This window comes from Struthio camelus, chromosome 1 (assembly GCF_040807025.1).
Source record: "Struthio camelus isolate bStrCam1 chromosome 1, bStrCam1.hap1, whole genome shotgun sequence".
Lineage (NCBI taxonomy): Eukaryota > Metazoa > Chordata > Aves > Struthioniformes > Struthionidae > Struthio > Struthio camelus.
Window position 1 is genome coordinate 7496343 of NC_090942.1, and position 18958 is coordinate 7515300.

The 18958-nt window shown below is 46.8% G+C and overlaps 1 protein-coding gene across 1 annotated transcript in view; it reads left to right on the forward strand.

The window, feature by feature from the left end:
* Window positions 1-1796: 1796 nt before the first annotated feature.
* The window catches only part of CAMK1D (calcium/calmodulin dependent protein kinase ID), a 224111-nt gene continuing 206949 nt past the window's right edge, over window positions 1797-18958 (forward strand). The window contains exon 1 of the mRNA XM_068912338.1: window positions 1797-2096. Within this exon, the coding sequence (XP_068768439.1) occupies window positions 2008-2096 (89 nt within the window). The 5' untranslated portion in view covers window positions 1797-2007. The remainder of the gene's footprint in view (window positions 2097-18958) is intronic.

Below are 18958 nucleotides of genomic sequence, written 5' to 3' on the forward strand. Positions count from 1 at the left end.
TGTGTCATGGTGTGGTGGCTGCCTCTGGGCATCACGTCATGGCATGGGGGCCACTGATGGGCATTGTGTCATGGTGTGGTGGCTGCCTCTGGGCATCACGTCATGGCATGAGGGCCACTGATGGGCATTGTGTCATGGTGTGGTGGCTGCCTCTGGGCATCACGTCATGGCATGGGGGCCACTGATGGGCATTGTGTCATGGTGTGGTGGCTGCCTCTGGGTGTCATGTTATGGCATGGGTGCTGGTGCTGGGCATCACATCATGGCATGGGTGCTGGTGCTGGGCATCACATCATGGCATGGGGGCTGCCGATGGGCATCACGTCATGGCGTGGGGGCTGCCGATGGGCATCACATCATGGTGTGGGGGCTGCTGATGGGCATTGCGTCATGGCATGGGGGCTGCCACTGTGCATCGTGTCATGGCGTGGGGGCTGCTGCTGGGCATCGCATCATGGCATGGGGGCTGCCACTGGGTATCACGTCATGGCGTGGGGGCTGCTGATGGGCATCGCGTCATGGTGTGGGGGCTGCTAATGGGCGTTGCATCATGGCATGGGGGCTGCCACTGGGTATCACGTCATGGCATGGGGGCTGCCGATGGGCATCGTGTCATGGTGTGGGGGCTGCCACTGGGCATCACGTCATGGCGTGGGGGCTGCCGCTGGGCATCGCGTCATGGTGCGGGGGCTGCTGATGGGCATCACATCATGGCGTGGGTGCTGCCGCTGGGCATCACGTCATGGCGTGGGTGCTGCCGCTGGGCATCACGTCATGGCATGGGGGCTGCTGATGGGCGTCGCGTCATGGCATGGGGGCTGCCTCTGGGCATCGTGTTGTGGCGAGGCTGCTGCTGGGCATCGTGTCATGGCGCGGGGCCTGCCGCTGGGTGTCGCGTCATGGCGCGAGGGTCACCACTCGTGTTGTGGCGGGGCCGCTGCTGGACATCGCGTCGTGGTGTGGGGGGCCGCTGGTGGGCGTTGCGCCGCCGCACCACGAGCCGTGCCCCTTGCCAGTCCCATCCCGTCCCGTCCCCGTGTTAGGGAGTTTGGGGCTGCTCTGGCAGGGCCACGCCGGCCGGCCGCAGCCCCTCGCCGTGAGGCGATCCCCGCGTCGCCCCCTCGCACGCATCCTCGGGGGTGTGTGCGTGTGTGTGTGTGCGTGTGTGTGCGTGTGTGTGTGTGTGTGCGCGTGTGTGTGTGTGTGCGCGTGTGCGTGTGCGCGTGTGTGTGTCTCCGAAGGAGGCAGCCCGGCCTCGCCGCTGTGATGTGGGTTTTTTTTTTTTTTTTTTTTTTTTTTTACTGCTTTCCCTCCCCTCCCGTTTGACGTGCGCGGTTTTGGTGCAATGCGAATTATCTCCAGTCAGTCAGTCAGGAGGGGCGCCGACCGGCAGCCGAGCAGCGGCGCGGCTGCCTCCTCCTCCTCCTCCTCCTCGTCCTCCTCCTCCCCCATTGCCATAACAACCCGGCACCGCCGCGGCGCCGGCACCTCCGCACCACGCCGCGCAGGGCACCCGCTCGGCTCCCTCCCCCCCCCCCCCCCAAAAGTGACACCCCTCCAAAAAAAAAAAAAAAAAAAGGCGGGGGTGGGGGAGGACTTTTCCTCGAGGGGTGGGTTCGTCTGGGCGGATCAAAGTGACCCGCGGAGCCAGGTGCCCGGCGCGGCGCGGCGCTGCGCGGGGAGCGGGCGCTGCGCAGGCGGGGCGGAGCGGGGAAGGCGCGGAGCGGCTCCGCGGAGGCAGCGAGGGCGGGCGGAGGGGGAGGAGGGACACAGGGAGCGGGCGGGAGGGAGGGGGGGGGGGAATAGAGAAAGTTGGGAGGAAATAGCCCGGGAAAAGTGGCACTCGAGGAGCCCGCCGGAGCGGGGAGGAAATAAAAGCGGCGACAGGCAGGAAGTGTGAAGAGGAGGAGGAGAGAGGAGGAAGCAGCGGCAGAAGAGAAAGCAAAAGCCGCGCGGCGGCGGCGGCTCGGTGCCGCCCGGGCCGGCATCGGCATCGGCGGCGGGGCCATGGCCCGGGAGGGCGGCGGCGGCGGCTCCTGGAAGAAGCAGGCCGAGGACATCAAGAAGATCTTCGAGTTCAAGGAGACGCTGGGGACGTAGGTGGCGGGGCGGCGGGGGGTGATGTTGTGTGTGCGTGTGGTGATGGTGCGTGTGGTGATTGAGGGGGGGGGAGGGGGGCTGTTGGCCCCGCTCCACGCGAAACACCAGCCAAAACGCACCTGAGCGGCGAAGGACGGCTGTGCAGAGCAGGGGCAACCTCCCCCCCCCCCCCAAAAAAAAAAAAAATCACCATAAAACGTCCTCAAATATTCCTGCAGGCTGAGGGGGACAGGCTTTTCTTTTCCCCCGCCGTGAGGCGTGAAGAAACCGCGCTGCGGGCGGCTCGCGCGCTCTTCCCGCCGGGCGGGTGGCTGCGCCCCCGCGCAGGGCAGCGGCAGCCGGCCGGACACCGCCTCGCCTCGCCCTGGCTGAGGCTCCTGCCTGTTATTTATAGTGGTGGTGCATGAGTAGGAAAACCTTAGGGTTATTTATTCATTTATTTATTTATTTATTTATTTTCGGGACGCTCCACATTAAAGACGCGCAGATGGCGGGGAGGAGCGGGGGGGGACAGGGGTGCAGCCTCATCGTTTTCTGTTTTTTGGGGTTTTTTTGTGTGTGTTTTTTTTTTTTTTGGGGGGGGGGGAGCCGAGCGGCGGGGAGCTTCTATGTGTTGTTAAATTTCTTGCTGGTGGGATGCTGTCGGCGGAGCCGGCCGCGAGCGCTGAGGCCGGCCGGGCCGGCGGACGGGCTGTATTTAGGGATGTCGTCGAAGTCCAGCCGGGTCCCGAGCACGCTTCGGCGCCCCGACCCCGCATCCGACTCGGGGCACGTCTCCGCGTGGAGCAGCGCTGACGCCCGCTCCTAGGGCTCATCCGCCGCGTCCCGCTTCCAAAATACGGCCAAGCAAGCGCCGACTATAACCTTTCAGTTGCTTTCTGCTTCCAAGGGAGGGCTCTCTATAAACAGAGTATTTCTGGTCCACGAGCTCTCTCTCTCTCTTTTTTTTCCCCCCCGCCCATGAACAAAGTGTGAGTAAGAACCGGGCCGGTGGTTGAATACGGAGGTAGGTCACGCAACGCCGCTGCGATGAGCGGATAGCGTAGACTTGGGAAAACACTGAGTTAGCAACTCAAATTAACGGCTGTCCAGACCCGTGAAGACGCAAAGCGCAGTGTGAGGGCTGCGCGTCGGAGTTCGTTCTTGTCATCTCGGTCTAGTTTTTGCTGCCAGAGTCTTGTGTCACGAGGCACGTGTCCCTGCTTGTCGCCCTAGCCGTGCTGCCCTTTTCCTGAGCCAAAAGGTGTTGGGAGAGTAAAGTTTTAATGCTGCAGTTCTTTAGACCAGCGGGTCAATTTGCCGTGGTTTCCATGATACAGTTGTGTATTATCTTCTTGGTGGTTGCGTACGAAGCAATCTGCGAGGGTTAATTTGTGCCACTGAAGAGGTCCAGAAACAACTAACGTTGTGGGTGTGAGCCTTATCCCACTGAAGTTAATGGAGCAGGTGTAGGTCCCGAGGTGAAGTTGGTCAGAGTTTAGACTTGTGCATATGAGGATGGCTGTTGATGAAATTCATTAAACGAGGCCGTTTAGTATCTTGCGCTATTAAGCACGGGCATGGTTAACATCACCGTTTGAAAGCTGTGGTTCAGCAAGTCATTTCTGAAGAGAGTGTAAGCTGTGAAGACTTAACAGTCAGTCTACAGACTTTTGCAAAATAATAATCCAATTATTTTGATTATAAACCTGGGCCTATACAGAGAAAACAGGTTTTTTTACTTTTTCCTTTTTTTTCCCCCTCTAGGCATGGGCATAGTATTTGCAGACGTGTGTGCATTTAATATTGTGTGCGTGTGCAAATCTAACAAACGGATGCGTATTTAACAGCAGCTTCCTTCTGGTGGTGCATTCCTTAGTTTCAGAGAGCTGACTGGTAACTAGGAGATTTGAATTTGGGTCTGTCCTTGGCTGCCCACCTGAGAGGCACCTGCAATTCCTGCCAGCTATGGAAGAGGAGGAAAAAAAACCCAAAAAACAAAACAAAGGAAGCCAGTGCAAATCATTAAAGTCCTTGTTCATTCCCACTGCAGCCGATGAAAGTCACTGACTGTTGGCTGACTTCACCTGCAGATACACAGGGCACTGGAGTCCAAGTGGCAGCACACGGATCCTTACTTATAGATAGGAAAGTACTTAAATAGGAATTAAGCAAAAGTCTAAATGCCTTTAGAGCATTTGGTCCAAATCCTTTCCTCTAGCATGGTTTAGGAGCAGAGCTAAAATCTGCTTTGATCCCTCCTGTGCTCTAATGCTGAACTGTGTTGGACGTGTGTCAGCAGATCTTCCATCGAACAGATTTTTCGGTAGCATGGATGGGGCTCGCAGTGAAGCCCTTTTGAGTCTCAGATGAAATGCACTGGATGCATATAGCACCTATATTTTGCATTTCTCTGCCACCTTCCATTTTAGGACGCCAAAGTGCTAAAAGCACCTTTAACAGAAAAGCAGCACTTTTTCCTGTATTCTCTGTGGCAGTCGTAACCTGCTGTGATTAAATTAGCTCCAGTAAAAAATGCGCTAAACCCCCAAACTGGGGAAGAAGGCGAAACTTTTAAAACATAATTTATTTCAAGTGTGTTGATTTGTAAATGTTAAATCTGTGCGTACGCTCTGTTAATGATTTGTTCTCGGAAAGGAGACTTTCATTTGAATAAAAGCTTTTTGGCACATCTTTAACATGTGGAGAGTTGAAATTGCTGGAATTATTAAAAAGAGCTTAAGTCAGTTAATCACAATATCATTTGGGTTTCAAGAAGCCCTTAAGGATTGCCCAGCTCTCTCTTCCACAGCAGCATTATAGCAGGGATTAATTATTTAGAAGCCTGTGTAAACTCAGCCCAGCCATATCAATACTGAAATTGGCACCGTGGATTGGGCATCGCCTCTGTGTGTAGTGAAATATCCTTTTATACCCAAAGGGTTGTTTCCTTCAGTGGAAACAGAGGTCGCTTCCCGAAGGGCAGGGCTGGCTTTGCCGGCACCCGAACCCCTGGGGCTGACAGCAGTGTCAAGCATGACTTTAGCTTAATTTTCCCTTGGGAGCTGGAGCAGTAGGGAAGAGGCTGTTTCTCAGTGTCTCCCTGTAAGCCTCAGCTTCCTCAGTGACTGTGAAAGCGGGGAGAAGAGTCGGAGGGGAAGGATTTAAGAGAGAAGGAGAAAAGCGTGAGGGGAGGGCAAGAGAAGTATTGATAGAGGAAAAAGGGGAAGGAGGCAGAAATGAAGAAGTGGGTAGGAGAGCTGAGAAGCTCAAGGTGTGAGACTATCTTCTTGTTTTGTACTTAGTACCAGCAAGTGTGATCTTATTTTGTGGCTGCAAGCTCTGAGGCAGCAGAGTATTACCAAAATATTTTGATAATATTAATAAGTCGTGGAAGTATGACAAAAGAAACACACACAGAGTGTGCAGATCAAGTGGGGTTCAGTTCTGCGGGCTTGGCGTAAAATTCCTCTTAACATCAACAGTTGGGCCTTTTGCTTTGTGTTGGAGATTTCTGGCCACGGAAGGCACACATAGGCCTGAGGAAAGAAGAGCCTTTGACTAACTACTTATCTTTTTGATTTTTAACAAATTTGCCAGTTGTAGCTCCAGCGAGTTTACAAGCCTCCCGGAGAGATGGAGTTATCGCCTGGGCCTCAAGGGACAAAACACTTCACACGAGCAGTGCGATCTGATACAGATCTGAGTGCTCATTGAAATTGCCTTTTTTCTCTCTGTAGTTAACTGATATTGTGTATAAGGCACTTCAAAACTAAGACTGTGACGTTCCAAGAAATAAGATAGATAATGTCATTGTGTATCTCAGATCGTTTGGTCTGCCTGATTGGGTCAGCCATACGTTTCTATCGTATCTATCACTAGGCCTTACTGACATTAGAGTTATGATCAAGCTATCTTATTTAGGAAAGCTCAAGCTTTGTAATTGTCTGATGGAAACACTGACATTGTCCTTAAAAATGCTATGGTAGATTTCTTGAAGCTTAATAATAACAACACAGGGAGTTGCATGGCTATATCCGTTACATAGTAAGAGTGGGGTAGGAACATAAATGTACTGCACTGATGAGCATCTGTGTGTTTTTATTTAAAAAAAAGAAAAGTGTAGAGAAAACTTGCAGTTGGTTCTGTTTTTCTCAGGGGCTCTATTGTAATTTTTGGTTCATATGTTCTTTCCCCTGTCTCTTCCATACACTTGCATGGGTTTGAAGGGGCCTTGTGCATTTGAGTAGTGGTACCACTAGCACGTGGTCCAGCCATCTCTGATCAAACACCTTCCTTTGCATCAACTGAGAGAAGAAAGTTCCCAAGTGCCAAAAGCTCTTGTGTCTTATTCAACACAACGAATCATGCCTGCTTAGCCATGTCACTGCAGGCACCATGTGAATTACTGAGTATTCCTCTTCTGATTTTTGAATGTTCTCAAGATTTAAAGAAAAATGTTGATACTTGGGCTTTCTCTGGCTTCATACTCCCTGTAAAGATGAGTCCTTCCCCCCTCCCCTTCATGTTTCTGCTGACATTACCAGTAGCTTCTGTCTCTCTCTTATGACGCTCCAGCGTGACAGTAGTGAATAGATTAGATTACTTCATCTTTTCCTCAGTTCAGTATCTTCTTGTTTTTAAATACATCAAGGAAACATTTCCTGATTTAAAAAAAAAAAAAATCTTTGAGGAGAAAATACTGGGTCCCAAAGGGCTGAAGTTAAAGCACGTGCTTTCAGAAGGAAGGCTGATTAACCGTGGAGACAAACTGTAAATGCAAGTGGTTCCCATCTGCTCCAGGATGAATCGCTAGAAGAAAGCGTTTTATCATCTGAAAGCTCTCAGGCTTCATACAAGAATCACTGGCAAAGGGTCTCTTGCCCACACTTGCACAGGAAGATCTCTCATGGTCCCTTCTGCCTTAAAATTTGTAGCTCTGGGAATCATGATATTGTGAAAATGCATGGGTTTGGGGTAGTTTGTACTCTCAGGTGTGGGGTACAGGCGACGCTGCTCTAGCATCTGCGAGCGGAGGAGTGAAAGCTGAAGTCCAGACATTAATGTTTAGCATTATTAAGCAACTAAGCTGTTGAGAGATGACATATCCGTTTTAAAAGAAGGAGTCCTGATTGCTATGATGTGGCATAATTTACGCCTCCAGGAATACTGGAGAGTAAAAGTTATTAGTAGCTACCATTTGCAATGAGAATTCTAGTTATCTCATGACGCAGGTTGGTGGTCTCCCTGGAACAGTTACAGAAAATAGCAGGCTTGAGCATTCAGCTGGGATTGAAATGGAAAATAAAGACAAGGAAAAAAGTCTGTATCCAGTGGTGAGAAGGGATTTTTGGCACCTCTCGAGGCGTGGTTTCTGAGTGCATTTTGGGCACCGCTCATTTGGGGCAACAGCATAGCATATGGAGCTTTCTCCATTTTCTTTCATTGTCTAACTGCAAACTACCCAATAACCAAAGACTTCCAGGAAGAGATGTCATTTTGGGAACCTCTATTTGCTGTGTTGTCAGCTCACAAGCATGCTCACACTTCCACCATGAGCTGTGTTTTCTACTGCTTTTGATACTTTAGCTTTGTTTGTCCTGCTTTGTCTCCTTTCCCATGCTCTCTTTTAAGTACCACATTTTATTGCTCTCTCTTAAGTACCAGTGTAGGCTGCCTGTGTGTCCCAGTACCTGCGGCCATGGAGTGGATACCTGCTTCCCTGACCTTCCACATGATCCGGAGGAATCCTTCCTAGAAAAGGTAGCATAAGCCATTTGGGTAGGGTCAGGATAGGACGTCTGGGACTCTCTGTTATTTTTTTGCGCAGTGCTTAGCACAAGGTGATCCTGGCTTATGCCAAAAGGGGCTTGGTAAGACTTCAGGACAACTAATACTGAGGAATAGTTGGTCCACAGTGCAGAGCAACATTGCCCTGCTGTTTGTGCAGATGTGACCTGAGGGCAAAGCATGAGTAAAAATACTGTTTTTCTTTTTTGGGCACGGAGAAAACTGACAGCAGAGGGGTACCCAGCAAGCAAAACCTCGAGAGACTGCAGGCTTGGTGGAGTGGTAGTGCATGGAGCTGAACCCAACTTTTAGGAGTCCTCCAGTAATCCTTTAACCAAAAGTCTATTCTTCCTATCACAGTCACAACATGGTGGGCGTGAGAGCCTTCTTCTCTGCAGCTCCTGCCATCTGGAGCAGCCTGTCTGCTTCCTTCACCTTCCATCTGTTTTCACATAGGAGCTGAAATATCTCTTTATCTCTCTTCTCTTCTTTTTGCCTCTTTTTCTCTCTACCTGTGTGACTGACCTCAGATATTTTTGTTGCCCCTTGCAAACAGTATGAAGATGGCTGCTTACTACATGCAGAATTCGGATTGGAGTTATTTAATCCTTTTGAGCGTTCAAGGATACAATTAATATTGAATAAAGTTGCGTTGTTTTGGTTTACTTGACAATAACAAGCATTTATAATAGGATTCTGAATTTATTGCCAGTAATGGTATTCACTTAACTGGTGAGTCACAGCTTATATTTGTGATTACTTAATAGGACCTAATTTTCTGGTCATTTTAGACAGTATGAAAACAAGTTGGAGCTAAAAAGGTGCTGTTAGTAAACAGGTAATGAGTGAAAGGAGGGATAAAAAAATTCCTTGGGGCAGCGAGGTCTATCGTTTTTGTTAGAATTTAAGCCACCTTGCATTTCAATGGTATTCTGTAAATAATAATTAACAACAATAGCAATAATTTGCAAACATGTGTGTGTGATTGGGCTGTTCTGGAATGACAAATAGCTGGCAATCAGAATATTTCTCTCTTATAGAAATCATACTGTTCCTTAAAATCTTTCCATCAAACCTTAGTACTGGTATGTTTTTGTGTTATCTGACTTGGTGGTTCCTATAATTTTCCTTTGAATGTTGTGTCAATAATTTTTAAAAAATAAAACTATAAATAACAGATGGTTAATAAACTTTTGAAGGCCCCTTTTTGGTGTTTTCATGTTGAAAGCTGTGTATTGAATTTTATGCCAGAATTACTCGCCAGACAGATTGTATGAAGTTAATTTAAAATAATACTCTTTAGCAGAATTTTTTGGCTCTTGTTTTTGTTGTTTTTGTTTTACTTTTGAGTGTAAGACAGCTGAACATGGGGCTAAAGATTCTCTATAACAATAGATCATTGATATTTTGCTTGCTCTTTTCCTGGGCAATATCATATGTGACATTTAAACATCAGCAGCTTTGGACAAGTGGACTACATAACCATGAAGATTGATCTTAGAATACCTTTTTCAAGAGTTGAAAGGGGGAGAAGTGAGGGAGAGAATGCACTGGCCTAGTTGTATTGAATATTTATTTTTTTAAATTTTTTTGGTATATATTCCCAATTTGAACTAAACTGAACAGTTTCAGGCTCATTGCAGTTTCCAGGAACAACAAAAGGGGGGTCTTTTAACGATGCAAATGAACACAGGCATTTAACACCAGCAGTGATATGGTCAGGCACCGTGGCACCTCTCGCCCCTTATCTCTCAAAGAGCAAAAGCACTCTTTCTGCTTTCTGTGGCTTCTGCTCTTTATGCTGCCCTTTTTTAGGGTGAGTCTTTTCAGGTATGGCTTTCAAGCTGGAGTGCCACAAATTTGGGAATTAAATCTGATGCTCAGCGCTCAGAGGACGCAGAAATTTCACCTGTCGCTAACAGGGAAGTGCCCAGTAACTGCAGAAAGCCTCAGGTTTGTCAGCGCTTGGCCTCCAACCTCCGTGTTCCTTTCGGAAGGGTTTGATGTGGCCGTTCAGTAATACCGACCTGTTCATCAGCAGTGCGGTGTAAAGATTTGCTGGTCTTCATAGGAACGCCAAGTGAAGGGTTTCTAGGCTGCGGCAGGTATCGTCCTTGAGACTTGGAGTGTTGCAGAGTCGTTCTGTGACACCGTCATGTTTTAACTAGGTATTTTTTTTAAGGTGGGGAAAAAAAAAGCGGCCTGTCTGACAGCGTATGCATTTGAGAAATTTGGCTGTGCTTTTCCCACCAGCCCCTTTACGGATCCAAGAAGAGACTGGACTTCTGAGGACAGAACAAGATGAAATAGTGTAGCCACTCCTACTTAATTTGAAAGATTTGCAAAGGCCGAAAAGATAGAGGGTATTTGGGGTTTGGACCCTAGCAAGTGAAATATGAAGGTTCTGAGATTCTTGGCTATTTTTTTGACTGTGCCTTTTATTGGCCTCGAATGAGATCAGGCTCTGCTGTGCTGGAAGTATTATATGCAAACACCAGCGTAAGAAACTGTTCCTACCCAGAAGAACTTCCAGTCTAAATAAACAAGACAAAAATGCTAACACTGCTTTGTCAAAGATCACAAAGTGTCTCTTGTAAAACTCGGAGCTGAGCCGGAATCTTAATTCCATCCTTGTGCAATGGACTGTGCCGCTTCTTTTAATAGCGGGTAGTGTCATCTGCAGCTTCTTCGAAATGTATTTATTTATATGTGCTTCACCCTGGGGCATCGCAAATAATTAGGTTTTACTAGTTAAGGTTTGTGAGAGACTTTGAAGATGCAAAGCGCTGTCTGTTGTTATACCACTGGTGCTTTATTGCCGCTTTATTGCCGGGTTGTTTCACAGATGCTCAGAGGAATAGAGATCTTCCCAGAGCCATGAAGAACTGGACGAGACTAGGCTGCTCTCTCTGCTGGAATGATCCTATGTTGCCTAATTCCATCTTCCTGTCTTGTCCTAAATAATTCAAGAGACCTGGCTTCTACCTGCACCCTTATCTGAGCACTTACCACTCGGGGACGGTGCCCTGGTACCAGTTTAAAGGTTTTATTTGTTTCGTTAGAATTGATTAAATTTCTGCTTAAACTGCTTTTAATCTCTTCAGTTCCTTTCCTCTAACTGGTTTTTACTTGGTTTATGCATAGCACGTCAAAATCTAGGTATTTCCAGAGCCACCAGCTGTTTCTCTGGGCACACGCAAGGCTCTCGGCATCCTGCTGTGTGCATGTTGGAAGGGCTACCCTTGTGCTGACCCTTCAAGGAATGCATATTTTCCTATCAACCTGCAAGGGATAGCTTTTTTGTTTGGCTTCCCCCTTTGGGTATCAACTAAGAGTTGAAGAGAGTGCCCATCCTGGGCCAAAAGAGGCAGTGCACTGTGTGGAGATGGCAGCAGTCTCCCCCAGTGGAGATTTGCCTTTGCAGGTAAGGGGAACTGGTCATCCCCCCACTGCTCTCTCTGGCTTCTGGTACGAGCCAGATGCCAGACTTTTTTCAGCACTTTTTCTGGATGGAAAAAGTGCTGAAAAACCCAAATAACGAGGAACGGAAAAAGTGCTGAAAAACCCGAACAACATGGAGAGGACTTCTGGGGGGAAGGAAGAGAGCACTTGGGGAATTTGCTGCCACACTAGAATAGCTGCTGGGGAAGGCACAGGTCTCTGATAATCAAATTCATCCTTAGTTGAGAAATTCTTCCAGAGCGTTTTTGAATAATTCTTCATTATTATTTTGAGTTGGCTTGGAGATTTCCTCCTGCTTGTCCTGTCTTCTGCTACCTCTCCGTTTAGGTAAGTCAATGCAATATGCCTAATCCCAAAACCTGCAACATTTTGGAAATTTCAGACACAGCAGAATGCTTGGGGTGTGCTGACAGCACCAAGATACTGTGAACATATTAAACTTGTTTTGGGCTCCCCACCCAAAATGAAGTAAAAGACCAAGCCACTTCTTGCAGAGTACCTGAACAAATTTAAAGGCTTGGTCTTTTACTTTAGGACGTTTTGGTTTTGTCGCTGGAGCCTGAGATATCTAAAAGACTATCTAAAGCTCTGGGATCATCAACACCCTCCCACCTCTGCCATAATGTGTTTTCCTGCTGTAGGGGTATAATTAAGTTGTTAAGAGACAGCGTTTTCTGAGGGGAAAACCTGAGACTGTAGAGCTTCCTTCAAGGGCTAATGGTCATCATAAAAATGCCACCTCCTTTCCTCAGTCCAAGCCACAGTGTTTTGATACACCTTCTCTAGTATAATTACATAGCAACTTCAATATTACAAAGCAAACAGGCTATCTTTCCCAACATAAAATGCTCACAAACTTTTAAAACAAAAAAACAAAAAACCCAAGCCCCTCCTGTTAGGAGTCTGCTGCACATGTGTGTCCTCCTTCAGGTAGAGACGAGGGAAGCAAACAGCATGTGACATGTTAGCCAAGTTACTTAATGCACCATGGGAAGATGATTAGATAAAAATATTTTTTATGGAGGAGAGCAATGGCGTGAATCCTGTTAATGTAATTCCCCAGGCACTGGAGCACAAAAGGAGGAACTTGGAAAGAAAAGAAATGTCTCATGCCACAAACCTGGTGGTTTATGCTTTTTAGGAAACAGGAGGCCGTGTATTTAGAAGAGGGGCGGGGGGAAGCCACCAATAAACAAGCTGAAAAAGGGATTCCTGTGACACTAGGATTCCTGAACGACAGCTGAGATGGTTTTTACCCGGAAAGCAAACAGGCACACCTCTGGCTCTGCTAAAAGAGACTATCAGCAGCAATAAACTGGAGGGCCTGCTAGTTCTGGAATTGAGTGGAGCCACGCTGGGGGAAAGTCAAAGAGAGATCTGGGGCAAAGGCAGAATAATGGAAAAAACTAGAAAGAAAAAGTGAGAGAAAGGTGCAGACAAACACCAAGAAGGAGATGTCTAAAATGAGGTGTTCCTCTAACCTAATTGACTATCAGACGCAGCCAAGCTCTGCTGTTTGCTCATGAGACTTACAAAACCACCTGGGACTGCAAAAACGAGATGCACATTCTGTGAATACTGTAGCTCATGTATTATACCAACTAATGCTCAAATCATTTGCAGTCAAGGGTGACTAAAGTTACCGGCAGCTTCGGTGCTAGTGTTTGGAGGTGGTGTGATGTGGGAACAGCATAACCTTGCATTGCCAAGTGGTTATAGTGAGGGTGCCGGAGCTCGGATCCTGGTTCTGCCCTGACGCTGTCCTGTTGTCTGCAGCCATAGTCAATGGTCCCTGCAGTCCGGTATTAAAAGGATATGGTGATAGTTTCGTGCCTTGCTGCATGGCTTCATTAATAAATGCATCTTTGCCATTTGGGTAAAATAAGCTGTTTAAGAGCGTTGTGAGACATTGTTAATGTATTGCATGGCTTGCATTTCTCTCTTCATCTGCAGGCGATGGCAGTAGACTCATGCCTGCTTTTATCACCTGAGTTTTATTATCCTTAATAAAGGGTCCAACCCAAAATTCTGTATGAAAATATCCACAGAGGGCAGGAGGTACTTGTCCCTGGATGCAAACTGGCTTTAGCTGATTTCTAATTGCTTTCTACTACACAGTGACTTCTTGATGCAGTTTTCTGGGATGCGTTTTGCATTCTTCCGTCTACTGAGGGGAAAAAATAATGTTGATGAGATGGATTAAGGTCCAGCCAGTTGCTCTGAGTTTCCACTCTGGTTTGCAAGCCTGTTGCTTTTGGCGATAAGGAGAATAGAGGCTTTTTCCTACACTGTTGTCTTTAACGCTTTGTCAGGGATGAATTTTGTAGCGCTGCTGCAGCTGCTCAGATACGTGACTGGAGAATGCAGGAAGCTCTCAGTGGGGAGAGGTCTCAGCTCTGTGATTCCCCAGGTCCCTCCCAGCCCTCTGCCCTTCCTGAGTAAAGGTAAGGGTGAAGCTGCTGAAATGGGAGGTATGGTCTAAACCCGCCAGAGCGAAGGCAGCAAACGGCAGACTGGGAAGTACTCAAATAGGGCTGACTCCTTGCAGATTCCTCCCTTATTTCCTCTGACTCCATTTTTGAGACACTTCTGGTTGGTAGGTTGCTATAAAAGGATGAGGGAAAAGGCTTGCTCAGCTTAAGGCTTAAACAGAAACTGTGAGTGCTTGCTTGCTCGTTTGGCTAGGGGCAGGAGAATAGGCTCAAATTAGAAGGGAGCATGATGGATCTCCCCTCTCCTGGTCTCCTCCATCTCTGTATTACTTCTGGTACATCAAATCATTTCTTGTCATCTCCTGTCTGAATCCCAACTGAGCCACTTCTTTGGGTGTGGGTGCTGGAGTCACATCTGTCTTTGGGTGGGCACAGCTGGAAGGCAGCACAGCTTTTTCCTTTGGGTCAGTTAGGGCCCTTGTTACTGAGTTTAGATGATAGACCCTTCCACATAGGGAAATCAAGGAACTGCTTTGTAGCTAGAGCCTGCTGGAGCTTTTGGGAGCTGCTGGGTGCACACCTGACCTCCCCAGGTGGAAGATAAATAAATTAGTGTTGTGCTTGATGTTGGCAGGCAGATGCCTGCCTCGCTCGGACAGTCTGCGAGGGATTTCCCCTCCGTAGAGAGGGTGGCTGGCGCGTGCTCTGCTGGCCAGGTTTAACTCCTGCCCGTGCTGTCGCCTGCAGGGCGACGGCCGTTCCACGGGCCATCTTGTGCAGCGTGCTTATGGCTTGCAGAGTTGTGTTAATGAAAATCCTACTGTGCTAATGTCATTGCTACGGCTGGTGCATCAGGTTCTCCAGTCAGTTCCGTTTTTTGTTCACGAACTTAAAAGCGATACTGCTAAGGACTTAACAGCAGCTTAGGTACGCTAATGCTTAAATGCTAAGGGCAAAAGGTGGAAGAGAAAAAGACTGGAAAGTGCTTGTAAAAAGTCTTCCTAGAGGTCTCCTTCATGTGTGTTGGCTTAGCGCTCCGAAGAGGACTAGATTTTTCTGAAGTCAGAGGGTGGCACACAGAAGCACACCAGGCCTGTTTCTTTTCTGATTTGCTCTTAAATCATTTGTAGCTTTGCAAAGTGACTGTAAAATTCTGCCTTTGATGTGCACAGCTTGGAGGTTTTCCTTTAGGGGTCAAGAAAGGCCCATGTTACTCAGCAGCGAGCTTGAACAGCAGCATTTTATGCTTCTTTTGCTCAGGTTTCAAATGGCAATATAGAGTTACAAGACCATGGAGGAACAGGTTGCAGTTCCAGGATCGACTGGCCTGCGTGGCGTAAGAAAGTCCTGTTCTGCCCCACAGCACGGCTTGCACCTTCCGCCAGCCCCGTTGTTCGCAGGCTCACAGGTGGCTGTGAGCGTATTTAATGAAATGCTAGAGGTTAAAAGTAGTCCCGCAGAAAAGGGGTGGAGGGGGAAGGAGAAATATAAAGTACAAGGAAGTTTCATTTCTTTTCATTCCATAGAACCTATAAATCAGCGGAGAAGTGAGATTTTTTTTGTCTTGTGTCGCCAAAAAATCATCAGCCACTACCCAGAAATGGTTTGCAACAGTGGCGTTGCTGGGAACAGTATCTTACTAAGAACAATAAGAAATTGGTAGATGCCAGGTTGAATTCATGTGTTAGCAGTTACTGAATTCAACTTAAGAGCTGTAAATGGAACCAATCATCATTTCTTAATGAGATATATGAGAACAAAGAATCGCAATGCTTGAATAATCTGTCACATCTCTATCAATGCTGCTTAAGCAATTATTCGGTTTGTTCAATGGTTTGACAAGGTAAAATGACAAAATCAATTTACAAAGCAGATTAAATATAAATATGCAGTGCTTTTATCCATGAATGTCATTCTCACAGCCTTGTATTTTTAATTGTTATGATCCCTACCCAGTCATTTGTTTTGGTGATGCTGTTCAGATGAGGCCCGACGTGGCCCGTATTGACATTATTCACCAGATCATCTCTTATTTATCCATCTCTGGTCTAATGATACTGTAGTCTGCGCCTCAGTACAAATGAATGATGGATTGCTTCAATATACAGCCTAAGTATGTATTATTATTTAGCGCTAAGGCTATATTTTTCCAGGGTCCTTAAGGCAGTCTGGCCCTTAGCCCCTATTAACGCTTAATGTAAACCTTTCTGAATATTTTATTCGTTTGGCAGCAAACGCAGGAGAAACTTGGTAATGAGTTCCCTAGGAGCTAAATAACAAGCGTTGTACGCGGAGGTGATACCATCATCTATTTTAATACCAGGCCTTTCACCTTTCATCACCTTGCAGCGGTTGTTACGGGGCACTGCTGGCCGCAGCCCAGCCGTCCCGTCCCCGTTCGTAGCAACGAGCACGTGCAGGAAGCCATCAATAATAGCAAGTTACTGTGGTTGGTGGCATCCTCAGCAGCAAGACGGGGCGGCTGGTCGTGAAGTGGGGCAGCTCTGAGCGCCGGCTGTCTTCAGGTGCCCCGACACCTAAGGCCTGGGACTACATACCGGTGTGTGCGTTTGAAAAAAGAAGAAGAAGAAGAAAAAAAAAAAAAAAGGATTGAGGTTTCTAGGACTGTCAGCACAGTGCTTTTATCGTCATTGAAAAGTTTGGGAAGGAGGGAAAAGCGCCCTGAATTCTGTGAAATCTGAATTTTCTGCTGTTAAATGGCAGTTTCATAGCAACCAGCTTCTCTCAGGTCATCTGAGCCTCCAGTATGTAGGTGTTAGCCAGTCTTATTCTTTTCTTCCATAATTCTCTGCACAAGTGCTGGGTTAGCATGATATAACAAAGCCGGCACAGAAGAGAGATTCCCCCTCCCTCCCATATAAAATGTTTGCACCTTTCATCTTCTACATGAGGAACTCTGGAGATACAAGATTTTTGTTCTCATTACAAATAACTGCGGGATTCCCTTTTCTGTCCTTTTGCATTTTATATTGTCGAAAGATACCATCGACAAACCTGACTGCGTATTTCATTATGCCTCTAACTTTGCACATCGTGGGTTCTCAACAGAGATGTTGTAAACAGCTTTTAAGAAACTGTAATCACTTTTCTTTTTATTTCAGGCAAGGTGACAGGGTTCCCAGCAGTCTTTTAAGTATACCAAAGGATTGTTTTATGGAGGAAAAGAGTATTTCTTAACTTATCGTTGCCATATGATTCCCATTACTACAATTTCTGAGCAAATTGCAAGCCTTACAAAATCTGTGATACCGCAAACGTTGTATCTTCTTATCTTTGCATGACATATGGTCTTCCAGTATCAGGTTACTCAGTTCCTGCTTAACTTCTTGTATTTTCTGATGACTGTTGGGAGACTGTGAATGCGTACAGTATTTCCTTATCTCTTATTGGTGTTGCTGTAGCTTCTTGGTCTTTACCTTGTGGTTTGTTGGCTAACCGTCAGATCTTCATGGCTTCATTAGGAAACAGATGTACAGGTTTCCTTGTTGTTTTTGTAGCTGCACTTTTGACATATTGCAAATGTCCTTAATTGGTCTCGTTCAGGATAATACCATCTGCTGGCATCTGTTTCTGCTGTGGCTCTTGCTGAATACTTATGTGTATCTTGGTCTATAAGGACAAATTACAGAGTTTCAGCAAGGTATTATGTCAATGTTTTCTGAAATAAAGGAACGTAGAATTTGATCATATCTACATAATTTGTTATCTACAGAATTATAGCTGCATAATTTAATATCTAAATTAGTACATGAAACATGTCTTTTGCAACAAATAGTAAGAATTGGGCCAGGTGTCTATATTGGTCTCTCTTAATTTGTTATTGGTGTGTCTGCAAACATGTCAGAGCTCCCAGAGTGGGAGAAAAGCACCTTCAGGTTTGTATTTGCTCCTCTGAATCATAGAGGGATATAGAATAAACTTTTAGATCTGCCTGACATCTTGACACCAAACTTCTGTAATGAACAGTCAAGATAAGTCAACTTTAAACGTGCCTTGCTGTATCTAGAAGGTTGATGGACTTTTTGTCAGCTTTTAACACAGCCAAAGGTGTTCTGGTATGAGGCTTTTGGAGGTAAAAAATAGTACTGGACAGGAGCTAGATGAAAAGTCTGCTGAGGAACCAGCTAGGAAAATCAGTGCAGTCTCTTGACTGCCCAAAGCAAAGTCCTCCTTCCTGTGCAGGGCACTGAGATGGACTTGCTAGTGTACTGTCATGCTGAGTTTAGCTCTCCATCCTTGGCTCGGTCCTTTTTATTAGGTGTCATTAGCATTTATGGTGGATTTTGTTACAGCTGCCGTGTCCATATCTGAGGTGTGAAATGGCATAGACGTTTCATTTCCCAGCGCGTTCTATCTCTGGTCGTGACAAGTGCATACGAGCATCAGAAAGCTTCTAGGACGGGATTTATCCAGAGTGACTTAACTTAGCTCCCACGAAAAGCGATGAGAGTTGGCCCTTAATGTCAGCGAGACAGTGTTTAAACCAATTTTAAGAGCTTTGAGAACCCGTTCCTTCTTTCCCTGCCGCTCACATGAGGCTGATTACAAAAGCACAGATTCTCCTTTTACTTTGACAGCCAGTCTCTTTGGCCTGGTGTCCTTGCTGCTGCTGTTCTCTCAGTATTAGTACCCCAAGCTGATCAGATCTTGCGAGTGGGGTGTCCTAAAGACATGAGTTTTGTCGATGATGCATGCTAATGCTAGAGGTGGTTTTACTGAGTGGAAGAGTCCTAGGTAATGATTCAGGAGACTTAGGTTTCATTTCAGAGCATGCTGCTGGCCTGCTATGTGACCTTGGAAGACGCGCTGTCCCCAGTGGCCTAGTTTCCCTGTCTGTCAAACAGCCCCCGACCTACTTTGTAACTCATTTTGAGATCTCCTGATAAAAGTGTGTTATGTGAGATATTTAAAGTGTGCTGTATGAGGTGTTTTTGTTACAGTAATATGATCGAAATCTCCTACGTTGTCTTTAAAGTATGTCTGTGTGTGTTAGGAGCTCAGTTGTAACATTGGCATCCTGCAGATGATGCTTGCATGGGACTGACGTCTGCTACGGCCTGATCACTTTCCAAAAGGACCACCGACTGCAAAGAGAGGTGGACACCCCTCGCCCCCATCCTGAAAACATGAGAAACAGAGCAAGGAAGCAAACCCAAGTGAAGTACATCTCATTT